The sequence below is a fragment of the Setaria italica genome, chromosome IX (assembly GCF_000263155.2).
Source record: "Setaria italica strain Yugu1 chromosome IX, Setaria_italica_v2.0, whole genome shotgun sequence".
In the NCBI taxonomy this organism is placed as follows: domain Eukaryota; kingdom Viridiplantae; phylum Streptophyta; class Magnoliopsida; order Poales; family Poaceae; genus Setaria; species Setaria italica.
Window position 1 is genome coordinate 43,431,280 of NC_028458.1, and position 12,023 is coordinate 43,443,302.

At 45.5% G+C, this 12,023-nt stretch overlaps 1 protein-coding gene across 1 annotated transcript; it reads right to left on the bottom strand.

Annotated features, from left to right (window-relative positions):
* Positions 1–1,955: 1,955 nt before the first annotated feature.
* Positions 1,956–5,620, bottom strand: LOC101755273 (vacuolar cation/proton exchanger 2). The gene is made up of 11 exons (XM_004984044.4): positions 5,056–5,620; positions 4,810–4,880; positions 4,678–4,706; positions 4,382–4,578; positions 4,070–4,282; positions 3,541–3,666; positions 3,321–3,437; positions 3,183–3,236; positions 2,927–3,043; positions 2,710–2,803; positions 1,956–2,360 (listed from the first exon to the last, which is right to left on the bottom strand). Exons 1-11 carry the CDS (start codon positions 5,341–5,343, stop codon positions 2,350–2,352), a joined length of 1,317 nt encoding a protein of 438 aa, XP_004984101.1. The 5' UTR covers positions 5,344–5,620; the 3' UTR covers positions 1,956–2,349.
* Positions 5,621–12,023: the final 6,403 nt, after the last annotated feature.

Sequence of the window (12,023 nt, forward strand, 5' to 3'; positions counted from 1 at the left end):
TTATTCTACAAGCTCTCATTGGCTGTATATGCAAGCATGTGCAGCCCTGGAAATCAAGACGATATCCCAGCCGGTGCCCAGTTGACTTTGAAAGGAGGAACGAGTCATGAGAGATTTTTTGAAAATAGAATGATAGGCTGCTTCTGCATATGTACTTATATACCAATGAAAACTAATTGTATATATAGGGAATTTTGAAGCACTTAGTCAACTACTAGCTGCAGTAGCTTGAATGGTCGCATTACATACGCACACGGCAGCTACTTAGTTTAGGCTGCTAGGTGACCGCGAGCGGAAGCTTACGTTGCCTTGGTCAGAATTCGAGCTGGATAGAGAGGAGAGGCTGCGCGGCTGCGCCATGGTATCAATCAATCTTATCCTTGACCGTGATGGCTGAAGAAGTCTTCCATGTCTGCGCCTCCAAATTACTAAACAAGAGCACCAGGAATTCAGGATCTCATGACTGCTCATCACTTTTGTTTTTTTATAACTATCTGCTCAACGATCACTTTTGGAGTTTTTGGACAGCTACCATGCTAGTTGAAACCACGCACCTTCATGTTGCCGTCACAAGACTACCGTTTCAATATGTCCAAGTTAACAGTGGACTGATCAGTTGCAATCTGCAAGCGAACCATCTTCACTGACAATAGCTATCATGAATGCACATGTATATCAAGCATAAGTACTTGCAAACCAATCATTGAGTCTTTCACCGTTGCACGGTTTTGTTTTTAAAAGTATGTTTGCAACTAGTCACTTCTGAAGGTATTTGCAATTGCAAAAATAGTTTCTAACGTCTATTACCGAAAAAATTGTCCTTTTGCATCTTAGTTTTTAATTATGTTGAGTTTGACAATGAAATTTTATGGATGCATATATCATGCTCATCCCCATCTATAGTAAAATTTATAAAATATTCTTAAACCGTTTAAGTGGAGTGAAAATTAAATCCACATTCTTGTGTCGTTTACACCACCTATATACTTCACCCAAGAATGCAATCAAATATGCTCACCCACCTACTGCTAGATGTGCCTCTTCAATAATATTCAACTTATTTGTGGACCACCTTAGCATGAAGCAATGTACGAGAACCATGGACATGGGTTTCAGATGTTAATACCAGAGGAGCCATGCGGAAGGGGACTCGTTCGACTGACGTGTGGACCGCACTGTGAGTGTGACATGGCCCACGCGTCAGTGAGGGCGAGTTCCTTTGCTTTCCTGCGGAAGCATTTGGGCAGATCAGGTTGGCTCTGGCTGCAGAATAGATGGTAAACTTATACGTAAATTCGAGAATGTAACTCTAAATTGACTAAAAATAAAGCAAGTGGCAAATCAACAATAAACTAGCAACTGAACAAACCATTGAACTCTTCGAGGCATACTAATGGTTCAACATTTTGGATACACAAGCAGCTTTGCAGGAGAAATGTGGGCTCATCCATGGGCTAGGCCGCTTTCCCCCATCTTTCCATCCTGCCTCTGTCCATACCGTGCGCATAAAGTATAAACCCATCCAGCGAATTCTCCAAGCAGCCATCTTCTAAGAATAGCAGCTAACTACCCATGTCGCCCCTTGCAAGGGATGCAGGGCTAGAAGGGACGGGGGATTATCTTGGTAAGAACGGTGGAGACTGGAGACTCAGGTTATATAACTGCACACTCATCGGATTCAAATCCTTTGAGGCCAAGATTTATCCATAGGCCACAGCCAAGTATTTTGGGTAATTTTTTTTTTCATAGACGTATATGCCTCTCATTCTCATGTTTGTGTGTCCGTCATCTGTAATTGAAAGGAAAGGATTTGTGTCCGTTCTTTTTAACAAAAAGAAATATATTTCTCTTCTTGACGTTTTTTCTTGAGAAGATTGCTGGCTTCGGCCAGGCAGTGCAATGTGACACGCACTGGACCGGCCCAACAACTGTATCATGGAACAACAACTCCTGCATCTGTACACTTAGCAAGCTTCTCGATCAGATCAACCACCTTCCAAATACCCCCCACAGGTTTAAGTATCCTGGTAACAATGGTAATATTACAACATAAAAGACTCTGACACATGTAGCTTGAACAAATGGAATGGTAAATTTTGTAACTACCACATAAAGTTACAGTTCCTCAAAGGGCGATGCTGTTGCTATCCTAAAAAAGCTGCATCAGCTCCTTGCAATCTTGACCCCCCAAGTTAAACCCTTGGCGCGGCATGCTGCCCACAAGTTCTCTCTCAAATTCAGACTCTGGCAGGTGCTCCTCTACTGCAAGCAATGCTTTTTGCTAATTCTGCAGTTAAGTCGTAGCCTTTCCATTCAGTTCACAGTTATGTTGTATGCAGACTTGTCACTTTAATTCTCATCTGCATCAGGCCAATCAAGCGGATCGTTAAGAGAGGCAGATGAATGCAAAACAAATAATCTAGAGATAAGACACCTTGAAAATAAGCATTTTGTTTACATATAGCAAAACTTATACAGAAGAATGGCAATTTATAAAGATTATGTCTATCAACAGCAACCTCATTGAACATGTCAGCTACAAATGGGATAGTTAACCTCCGCAGTTATGTTCCCTTATGGCAAGGAAATAAAGCAATAATCTGACTATTTTTTTTATTCCAAATGGTTAAGTTCTTGTGATTAGCAACCCATAAAATCTTGATCCAATTTGCTCCCCTGCATCTAACTAAATAAAGTAAGAATACTTACTTGCATCAGGATCAACATGGACGAAGAAGCTTGCAGCAACTATGAGGTAGCATAAGATGAGCATAAGTCCTTTAAAATAATTTGACGTGCCCTCCTGGAAAACATATATAATGAAATGAAAACGATTAGAACTAATACGGACTGCAAAACAGCCTGCAGTAGTAATTTCATATACAATGGAAAACACAAAGGACGTTGGTTTGCTCTGTAAGCAGACCTGTAGCATGAATGCCACCACCAGTACTGTTATAAATAGAGTTGCTGTCTCAAATAGTTGAAAATTCAAGTCCATTTCTTGCCCCATTATCCAGCCAATTACTACACAGAATGGAATCTGCAAATCATGAAAAAAGAATACCAGAGGCAGTTATTAAACTAAGATGATATCTACTGACTGAAACAAGATTTGGCTAATGACAGAATTTATATAACCACAGCAGGGTAGTTGTATCTGGTTCACTATGTATTCTTACCACAAACATGGAGATCTGTGTTGATGACCCTATTGCAACTCCTAACGTAATGTCCTGTCGTCATGGGGAAAATGAGACTAAAGAAGAAGAAAACATTGTCACAATTGCAAAAGGTGAAAACAAAGCAGCAACACTTACCAATTTGTTTTTCATGGCAAACATAATGGCACTAGCATGTTCAGCAGCGTTCCCCACTATAGGAAGCAGAATAACACTAATAAAGGCTACTGGCAAGTTTAATGAATCAGACGCGCCCTGTTAGGATATGTTAAAGAAGCCAAGAGGAGTAAGCAATGGAGGGAAACAAAGGACAAAATGGAGTACAGATGAATGTAACTGCCAGGAAGCTCTTGAGTACCTGAATGGCATCTACCAGGTACCCTGAGAGTACTGAAATCCAAATAGTCAATATAAAAAGCCAGCAGATGGCCTCCCATTGTGTTATCTCCTTTTCATCCTCCTCATCCTCAATGGCTTCTTCTTCCTGATGTGGCAAGTAGGAGTTCATATTTTGAGGTGTGCACATGACAAAAGTGTAATGAAATATATGAAATGATTATCTTTATGTTTGATTCTCTCTCTTTCAAGGAGGTAGTTATACATGCCCTAGGTACAGCTTAAACTAAAAGGTTGCCGATGATTGCATTATGCAAACAGATATCTAGCTCTTCTTTCTTGTTAACTGCATCACATTTATCTTGTGCCCTGCTTTACAGCTTACCTACATGACCTGAGCCAGACTTGTAACTAAGGTCCACATAAATATAATCATTTGGTTACAGAGAGAAGTGATCCCAGGTCATTTAGTGCAGTTAATGAATTTATATCATGTACTGCTTGTCTTTCAGTTTGTAATGTTAGCAGAAATTCAGTGTTAAGCTGCTTACATCACCAATTGGGCTGTACATACTGCGGTGGCTCTTTAGTTGAAAAAATAGATAGCTTGCATAGGCCACAAGCATGATGCAGCTACTAAACCTTGAAAGTGCTACTTCAGATTTTCCGTACTGAGCTTCTGAATGTGTGAAGTGAAGCACTGCTGGGAACATTAGGCCTAAGACAGCCATCAATAGTAGTCCAGAGTTTACAACGGCTGATGCCTGCAATGATAAAGACAAGTCAATAGACAATAGAAACATATTAGTGTAACTCTATAACAGAAAAATGTTAGGAAAACCAGATTTTGCTCAGAAAATTACCTTATTGAAGACCTGATCCCTGTCAGAATGGACAAGACCACCAGCAAAGAAAGCACAGCCAAGAACAAGGAGCATATTTGACAATATTGAGCCTAGCAGTGACTGCTGGACGACACGAATCATGCCATTTTTCAGCGCATATATTGATATAATCATTTCCGTTGCATTTCCAAATGTAGCATTCAGGAGCCCCCCAACTGCAATAAGAGAAAAAAAGTTATATCTTTACTAAGCAGATGCTAAAGCGAGAACGATTTGAGTTGGAAAGCTAGCACACTAAGAACCAAAGAACATACCTGTTGGGCCAGTGTAGCAAGCAAGTTGCCTGCAGCAGACAGAGTAACATCGATTAGGACATACGGAATCTTAATTAGCATAAGTAAGTGAGAAGTAAAGTCACCATGTCCATGTTGGTTACTGACACTTACTCAGTTGCATATCCCAATCTCTCGGCCAATGGTGTTATACCAATTAAGCTGAAAAGGAAAACCCATCCTTGCTGCGGAGCATTTGATGGAGGCAAACAGGAAAAAAAAAAGAGGGGAAGGCATCAGTTTATCAGTATTACAACTACAAGTTGTTAAGTGCGAAGGAAAAACAGAAAGTTGGCAGTAAAGACTCAAACGCGCGGCACTAGGGAATAGAACAGTGCAAGATGAGTGCGGGGCTCTTACGTGTTTCCCGCTGAGGTAGTGGAGCATGATGGCGAGCGGGCCGAAGGGGAGGAGCACGTTGATCTTGGCCTGGAAGATGACGACGCGCACGCTGGTGAGCGCCCTCCCCCACTTGCTCTCGCGCGAGAGCGACTCGGCCACCGCGGCGAGGGAGCCGATGTGCTCGAAGTCCAGGGAGTGCATCTTCCGGGGCGGCGGCGCCGGCGAGCCCGCCGGCGACGCCAGCTCCAGCTCGTCCATCTCCGCGCCCGCCGGGAACCCCAGCGCCGGCTTCTCAGCCCCCATCATCTGCGAGCCGCGGCCCGAATCAAAGGACCGCGCCGGCGGATCCGCGCAATGCAGAGGCGGCCGGGCTCCCTCCCTCTCCCAAGTGGCGAAGGAGCGCCCAGCACTGGGGCACGGCGGATCGATCAGGCTCGCGAGACCAGATGCTGGGAGAAGAAGGAGGAGGAAGAAGAGCGCGATTGGGTTGGGATTCGGACGCGCGCGCCCGAATCGGTGATCGAATCTTCCGCTCACGGAGAAATGCGCTGGGCGAGTGGGCGATGAAGAAGAAGAAGAAGAAGAAGGAACGCGCGACGCGACGGTCATGGGCTCATGGCACGAGCACGAGCACGAAGCTGCCTGGGTGCTTCGGGGTGGGGCCCGTCCGTACGCCAGGTGGGCGGGCCCGGATCTCGGCGGGGCCCACGTATCGGGGCAGAAAGCTGGCCCAGCTCGCGGTTTCTTTTCTCGTACCCGGAAGCGTACCCGCGCGGGCCCAGGTATCCTGATGACGTGGCGTGGGGATCCCCGTTGTAACGCGAGGGGTTAGCGGGACCGGCCGGTGAGAAGAGGTGTTTATAGTTTTGTATATACTACTAGCTGTGTGTGGGGAGTGACGATGATTAGGTTAGCAGATCTGATGATGCCCTGATCAGTTTGTTGGCGTTCCACTAAACTAAAAACTGCCCACCCCGCCCCCACCAAATGGAAAAAAGCCAGTTGCCACTACCAGATACTGTCGTGCTGAGTTACTGACCCTGAAACTGGTGGCTGAAAGTATCTTTCTGCAATGCTACATCAGTAGTACTGGAACTGCTATCCAACATCTAAACTGAATACTACCATTTCCGAGTAAAGCTGACGATAAAAGTAGATTTGCCTTAAAAGATACCGTCGCAATAATGTCGAAAGATGCATGCATTGGTTTTACATGAACTTTAGATGTCTAATAAAAATAAAATGGTCCATGCATTGTTTAAGGGAGGATTGATCATGCATGAGCAAAGGGCCTCATCACATGGGGTTGTCACACTCCTGCACATGATTGGGAAAAGCGGAGGAAGGGAGCTAAAGAGGTTAGCTGAAATCTCTCTCCGAGGGCTAGTTAGGCAGCAGGAGCAAATTAACCCCAGGGAGAAAGCTCCTACGGGGAATTTCCGTGGACATGTGAATCCCGCTGGGGAAGATACCCTGCGGGGGAAATTGCCCTCTACTATTTGGAAATTGCCCTGCTGGGCTTCCTTTGGCTTCTTCGCCGGCGCCGTGTCGGTGGCAGCCGTCTTGATCTTCCTGCAGTTGATGAAGAGTTGCTTCTCCTGGCCGTAAGTGGAGTGCAAGAAGACGATGGTGTCGCCGGCTCCGAGGCCCTTCTCTCGGACGAAGCGGCTCCAGCTCTTGGTGAGGACGTAGCTCTGGCTGCTGTTCCAGTAGGAGTGCCGAAACCGCCACACCTTTCCCTCACTGTCCTCAAAGTTGAGGAGCACGCCCTCGCTGGTGGCGGCCTCCGGCGCGCGCTTGAGCGGAAGTGCTTCTCGGCGTGTTGCTTGGGGATGACGAGGCGGTTGAGCTTGTCGACGTCGCTGGGGTGATGGCTTTGTCGAAGAGCTGCGCACGCGCCCAGGCCGGCGTATGCTGGGCGCGGGCGCCCATGCCCCGACCGAGGTGGCGCTGTCGGAGCCACACCCGAGCGCGTGGAGCGCATGGTGCTGTCGGAGCTGGGAGCCATGGCAGCGGCTTTCTGCAGGAGCGGGAGCGGGCGTCGCTCTCTCGCTCGCACGAGCGACACGCGTAACGGGGAGCGCTTCCTGATCGCTCTAGGTTGGGCTCTTTTCCGCGTGGAGATTGGGCTCACATGGGCCGAATAACCCCACCTAGCAACCTGCCAAACTCGCTGATGAATTGCCCTACGAAACGAATTCATGCGGCCTTTCTCCGCGCGGAAAAGGCTAGGAATCTCACGGGTATATGGGCTGCCAAACTAGCCCTGATGGTGGTGACTGACAGATATAATGATAGCAAGTAACAGGCGAGGATAGATCCATCCAAGCAAAATCGTCTCGAAAGAGAGAAAAAAAAGGAAAAAAAAAGGAGAAAGGAGTTTAGAACTTGAGATCCAGGCATCCAGGGCCTGTGCTCACGTCGTATGTCGCGCTGCTGCGTTTGACCGTACAAACAACACGCAAGTGGGCAACTACCTACTGACAATGCATATGGCCTGTCTTCAACTATCTGTATTCTGTCTGTAACAGACAATTTATATGTACTACTACTCCAGAGATGGAGCTGAGGATGGAGCAAGTGGTACGAGCTCCATCCATCCATATGGCGGCGCTCCAGGGTGCCGTCCTGCATGCCGTACCACGATGCTGTTTTTCCAAGATACAATAAGTACCAAGGTACCATAGTGGAGTCGTAGAATCTGAAGATCTCGGCTCCGTGAGCATGTATATACCACAACAAAATGCAATTCCCATGGTTACCGTCCTCCTGTCTTCTCAAAAATTGCTAGAATTTTTCTGCCTCAAACTTATGATGTTTCCACGGTGTGAGTCTCTGCCTCCCCTATAGATTCAAATCCAAAATCTCTGAGTAAAGCCCAACACTGGAACCTGCTCAACTCAGCCAACATCATGCTGCTTCCTAAGAAGGACGGGTCTGAAGCAATTACCGATTACAGACCTATCGGCATAATGCACAACGTCGCCAAGATTATGGGCAAAATCCTAGCATTAGCACCACACCTAGACGCCATTGTCTCGCGCAGCCAAAGCGCCTTCATTAAAGGTCAGAGCATCCAAGATAAATTCCAGTATATCTGCGGTGCCATCAACCACTTCCACATAACCAAAACACCCATGTTGTTTCTGAAGCTTACGTTGCCAAGGCCTTTGATAATGTCCGATGGGAGTACCTACTGGAAGTAATGGAACGTCTTGAATTCGGGCAGAGATGGCGCAACCATCTCCATGATCTGGTCACCACATCGTCATGCATAATCCTCAATGGTGAGGCAGGGCAACCGATCAAACATTGCCGGGACCTTCATCAGGGTGATCCTCTATCACCCATGCTTTTCGTCCTTGCCATGGATCCTATTTAGCAGATACTCGAGAAAGCTACAGAGCAAGCAATCCTTCAACCAATTGGAGCAGTCCTAATCAAATTCCAAACAAGCCTTTATGCTGATGACCCACACTTTTTCTTAGACCCTCTTCCCAAGACATGATCAACTTGCAATAACTGCTCAAATGCTTTGGGGGAAGCTACAGGTCTATTTACCAACATGCAAAAATGCAAAAGTCTGAGATGTTCCCTATCCAATGTGAGGACAGTGACCTCACAGAAATCCATTCCTCTTTCCCTGGGCAAGTTAGCCACTTCCCGTGCTGCGTGCTGCTATCTGGGACTTCCACTGCAGATTAGCCGTACACAAAGGGTAGATGAGCAGATCCTAATTGACAAGATTGGTGCCAGGTTACCCGATTGGAAGGGTCGGTTACTGAATAATAAAGCGGGACGCTTAACACTGGCCACCTCAGGTCTCTCCTCAATCCCTCCTCAATCCCAACATACTACATGACTGTGTTTCCGCTTTCTAAATGGGCCATCGAGCACATAGACACAACGAAGCTTCCTATGACACGGGGATGAAACCGCAAAAGCAATCCCAAATGGCTAGGGGACTTGGCATCTCAGAACTCAACAACTTCGGCCATGCCCTTAGACTACGCTTGTTGTGGTTCCAATGGACTGATCGGAACAGACCATGCTCGGTGTTCCCAGCTACCGGCACCCAACATGAACAAGATTTATTCAAAGTCTGCACACACATCACCGTGGGTAATGGTTAGAGCACAAAAATCTGGAAGGGTCAATGGCTACATGGTCAAGCTCCAAAGGACATTGCTCCACTCTATTTCAAGCAAGCCTGGAGAAAGAACATGACAGTGGAAGATATCATTCCTGAGAAAAAATGGATGAGGGGTCTCAAGAGAATCTCCACACCGGACGAGCTTAGGCAGTCCGTCAATCTATGGCACCATTTGCAATCGATACAACTCACCTCCATACCTACTTAGATCCAATGACGCTTCACATCTGATGGTAAGTACTCCTCCCGATCGGCGTACCAGGCGCAGTTTTTTGGCTCTCACCCTGATTATCAATGGGACCGAGTATGGAAACTGAAGGTCGAAAACAAATTCAAATTCTTTCTTTGGCTTCTCCTTCAACGCAAGATACTCACAATAGATAGAATCATCAAGAGGGGAGGCCAGGCAAACCCGATTTGTCAGCTGTGTAGGACACGGAATGAATCCATGACACACATGGTGACCAAATGTTCATATTCACAGGCGGTTTGGAACCACATTGCTCAAACAATGGGGCAACAGAATCTCAATCCAACAACCACATGGATGAATCTACACACATGTCAGTTGAAAGAATTCGCATCATCACCTATACGACATGGAACATATGGAAAGAAAGATGCCGGCATGTCTATGATAACAAAGTCATCCCACCAGTACACCTTGCGACACTTATTCAGCACAAACATTGAGGCGCTGAGAATGGCGCACGACGAGAACGAGTAGTCCTCTAGTATTTGTTGTTTTGGCCGGGTTTTAGACTCTCAATCGGTCCTATTTTTCTCTTTGTAGTTTCTGAATGCCTGGCATATCGCCTAGGCCTCTGTGCATACTTACAATTGCTTCTTCTACTTTAATGAAAGGCAGAGCACACTGCCTAAAAAAAATGATAAGGTAGACGCATACATACCGGAGCTTGAGTATGGACGTCCCCGGCCATCCGCACTGGCTCCATTCGTGCGTGGGCTCAGCTCAGAGCCGCGGCGACGAGTCCAGGCGCGTCGGCTCCAGATGCATTGACTTCACGGAAAAAAGCGCCGCGCGCGGCCCTCTTGGTTGAGTTGCCGAATAAGGCCTCTGTCGCCATAAGGTTACAGAGATGTTGCCTTGAGGCTGCACAGCCCACGACATGCTCGATGGAATGCCGAATGCCTGACCTGGTGCTTCCATGTCGTATTGCCCTGTTAAAGGAGTACAAGTAATGGTAGGATTTAAGAAATTAATCCTTGTTTAGGAGAGAACAATCTTTGCCTCTATTTTTTACCAATACGTGGAGAATCATGTAACTAGCAAAAAAAAGCTGAAGGTCCTTAAATTAAATCATGGCATGTCAGTGGACCACTCAGGAAATCCTTCATGGCAGATCGGTTCCTCTTCCTCAGTTCCCTTTCGGATGGAGTTTCAGTTGATGTCTTTGCGGTCAACTCCTAATCTTTTTTTTTTGTCAATTTTCAGATGTAGATAATCTGAATGTAGCTAAGATTCTTGGGATGATCATAAGGCCTAACCATGTGAACTAATTTGCATGGCAAGTAGTAATTCATGTGAACAGTTTGTCGGGAAAATTCTACTATTTACAGCTTCTAATCAAGAGGTTCTAATTACTGCTATGTGATAGATATGTCATTAGCAATTCACCTGAACAGTTTGCCAGGAAAATTCTACTATTTACAGCTTCTAATCAAGAGGTTCTAACTGTAGTTATGTGATGGATATGTCATCTATGTATCATGTTTACCATTTTTGTAAGGATCCATGAACCAAAAGGTTGAGAGGAAAACTCACTCATATATGTATCACATTTACCATTTTTGTAAGGATCCATGAACCAAAAGGTTGAGAGGAAAACTCACTCATACAGGATTCAGAAGCCATTTGCTGCACTTCAGGAAGGGCCATGACAACGAATGATGCTGTTCTATTCCGATGCATTCCTTTTGCTGCTGTGGGTGATGCAATTGAGAATGGACATTGCCAATTTTTGGATGGGCACTCAATGCAATTGCACAGGATTGATTGTGTTTCCCAATGACGTTCCAGGTTCCAATTGGAAGTAGTGTCAATGGAGGGAGCATTCCACACTGTAAATGCGCCTAAAGAGGCTTGTTGATAGGATTGTAATTTGATCATCGTTTTATTTCTTTGTTTCTAACCAGTTGTATGCAAGCTGTAGCACTAAGGAAAAAAATTTATTTTTGGTGCATACCTGTAAGCTGTATAATGTATACATATCCCTCTAATTTTCACTAGTTGGGTGATTATGGACTTGTCGCAGTTGCCATCTCTTCAATTAGTACAATAGCCCTTTTGTGCTCCATTTGCTAAAAGGCAACTCACGATGTTGTAATGTCTTTTGTATCCTTCAATTTAGTTGCTGTAGATATATGTGCATTGCAGGCTAGCAGATCAGTACCGGGCCTGTCGTGCTGCCATCTCGAGCTAGGACCGCCACGCGGGAGTCCCTCACGGCAGCCCAGCCTGATTGATGTTTTGCGTAAGATTCGATGAAGTTGTTATGACTACTAATAACTATAGAATACTTAATCAGGAAATATGTTTCAAAAGTGCTTCACAATTATTTATATGCTTACTAATAAAAAACTAAGTCAAAATGAAGATGCATGCAGGAGCGATGAGCATCTTGATTTCTAGTGTTTAGCAATCATGATCCATGAGATATGTTTCCCTAATGATTTCTAGTGAAATATTTGGTGGTGTTTGGTTCATAATACTTGCCATTGTAGCATGATGATAATGGACTATGTTATACAGGTTATGAGACGACTTGTTAAGTGGTTTGGATCCCACCTAAGAGTGTCCTCCTTTATTAAA

Excerpts from the sequence above, each read along its gene's own strand:
- LOC101755273 (XM_004984044.4), bottom strand. The coding sequence starts at position 5,343 with ATGATGGGGGCTGAGAAGCCGGCGCTGGGGTTCCCGGCGGGCGCGGAG. Across the intron at positions 4,283-4,381 it reads GGGATCAGGTCTTCAATAAG|GCATCAGCCGTTGTAAACTC; the intron begins GTAATTTTCTGA and ends TTATCATTGCAG. Across the intron at positions 3,438-3,540 it reads ACCTGGTAGATGCCATTCAG|GGCGCGTCTGATTCATTAAA; the intron begins GTACTCAAGAGC and ends ATATCCTAACAG.